The 2,130-nt window shown below is 48.0% G+C and overlaps 1 protein-coding gene and 1 long non-coding RNA gene across 2 annotated transcripts in view; both read left to right on the top strand.

Annotated features, from left to right (window-relative positions):
- The first annotated feature begins 6 nt into the window (after positions 1-6).
- Positions 7-1,675, top strand: LOC109368828. The gene is made up of 2 exons (XR_002117198.1): positions 7-101; positions 554-1,675. It is a non-coding gene; the product is annotated as an uncharacterized LOC109368828 (long non-coding RNA).
- Positions 1,676-1,824: 149 nt separating this feature from the next.
- Positions 1,825-2,130, top strand: part of LOC100542130 (cytochrome P450 26C1) — a 7,435-nt gene continuing 7,129 nt past the window's right edge. Inside the window, exon 1 of the mRNA XM_019617957.1 lies at positions 1,825-2,124. Within this exon, the coding sequence (XP_019473502.1) occupies positions 1,825-2,124 (300 nt within the window). The remainder of the gene's footprint in view (positions 2,125-2,130) is intronic.

Genomic DNA, 2,130 nt, shown 5'->3' with positions numbered 1-2,130 from the left:
GCTGCTGAAGCGGGGCGTGCGCGGGCTCGAAGGGCTTTTCTAACGGTGTTCTCTTTTCTCTCCTCCCTGTGACGATCCGCGCTTTGCAGAGTGCACAGAGGGTACGTACCGCTTATCTCTTACCGAATATTTTTTCTTCAATTTATTACGTTTTCCGAATTTCGTTTTAAAATCCTTCAATAGCGAAGCTCAATAGTAGAGCCCTGGGGCGGTTCGTGCAGCCTGAGCTCGGCCCAGAGCCACCGTTCCACTCGGATCTTTGTTTTCCTCCCTCCTTTCACAGCTGTAGGGGCAGCACCACTGAAGTGGGATTTGCCTAATATGATTTGGAAAGTAATATTTGTTAGTGCGAGCTCTGAGTGCTGAAGGTTTAATTTAAGAACATGCAGACAATGGGTTTGTAACCTTTCAGTTTGTTATAGTACAGAAATCAGAAGAGGAACGAAAGGAAATCTATTGAAGTAATCAGGTTTTCCCTTTTCAGATGGTGTTTCTAACATGTCAGTACCATTTCTCCCCCCTCCCCCCGCCCTCCCCTCTTTTTTTCCTCCAGAATGAGAGACTCTAGCAAAAAGAACAACATTTTTGCTCAGTTCAGGAAGAACGATCGCGACAAGCAGAAGTTGATTGAGACAGTGGTGAAGCAACTCAGGAGCCTGGTGAATGGCATGTCCCAGCACACATAGGCCCGCTGCTACAGAACTGAGCCTTACCACGCCAAGAGGTATTTCAGAGCCACTCGTTCTGCCCAGCAGTGCTCTCAGTTGGGACATTTGTTTGACTGGGTAAAAGAAAAGCGCAGCCCATGGCAGAGATATGGGGCCCTCAGCAAATGTTCTTTGTACGAATTTTTAACGGATCGAAAACTATTTTCTATATTGTAAACAAATGGTGAAAAATGAGACTGTACAATAAAACCAGCTCTATCACATTGAACATGGGCAGCTGAACTGTAAATACATTATTTAAGTGTCTGCAGACAAGATGTTTGCAGTGTTGCTCTGGGCAGCAATTATCTGAGAAATGATCCCTTTATTGCTGGTTTCAGGATGAATCCTAATTTAATGTGTTGATTTTTTTTGTTTTGCTTTCTGTTTTCTTTTTTTTTTAAGTGCTGAGATCCCCGCATTCAGATACCGCCTGTCACTTTCCTGCATTAAATGTATAGTAGCCTTAAGGTGATTGGACATCATTTTGTATACCGAATTTTGTAGTCTGGAGGTATGAGAAAATCTTCTGATTTTTGGTACCTTTAAGAACTCCCCAAGCACTAGGCTTGGTATTTATTTAGCATTAGGACTTCTAGGCTTTGTTCTCTGAAAGAGTTTAATCTTGAGTTTCTGACTGTAAATAACCATTTGAGTTCTTTATAATGTGACTTTCTGGGTTCTGTTCCTCAGGGTGACCATTTCTAACCGTACTTTTTAAGATCCTGGGCTCTCCCCAGGGCACGGTGAGGAAAAGATTTGCCACTGTTGGTTCTGTGCTGCCTCTTTTGGTCCGAACGCCCCATCCCAGCAAGGAGTGCCCCAGGCCAGGCGCTGTGCACTGTCACCTCCTGGCAATTTTAGACATGAGGAGAATGTCTAACAGATATAAACCAAATGTAAAAATAATGTACATTTCGCTGTATTTTTAAGTTATTGACCGTCTAAATACAGTAATATAAACCTTACCCGTGTTTGCCTTTGATTTCATGTATTAACACGCACTCGGCCCTGCGCTTCAGTGGGCGCCGCTCGGCTCCCGGGTGATTCACCTCGGGGCCGCGCCTGCGGAATGGGAGCGGGGCGTTATGGGTCGGGCGTTATGGGTCGGGGCGCGATGCCGTGCGGTGGCGGGGCGCAGCGGGGAACCGTCCCGGTTCTGGTTGAGACGGGAAAGCTGGGCCGGGCCGGGTCGGGCTGTGGGGGGAGAGCCCCGAGGGGCCAGCCCGCAGGGAGTAGCCGCTGCCGCCCCGATCACCCCGCGCCCCTTACATCAATCCCGGCTCTCCGGCTCCAATCACCGCACTTAGCTGCGCTGCTTAAATATGCAGGGCAGACGTCATCTGCGAAGGTGGATCGGGCGTTAAGTGGCCAATATCTATATAAATGTGGCCGAAGGGAGAAGCCGGTGCAGGAGGCGAGC

Source organism: Meleagris gallopavo, chromosome 8 (assembly GCF_000146605.3).
Source record: "Meleagris gallopavo isolate NT-WF06-2002-E0010 breed Aviagen turkey brand Nicholas breeding stock chromosome 8, Turkey_5.1, whole genome shotgun sequence".
NCBI lineage: Eukaryota > Metazoa > Chordata > Aves > Galliformes > Phasianidae > Meleagris > Meleagris gallopavo.
Note: the sequence above shows the minus strand (reverse complement) of the source record. Positions and strands in the feature narration are given on the sequence as shown.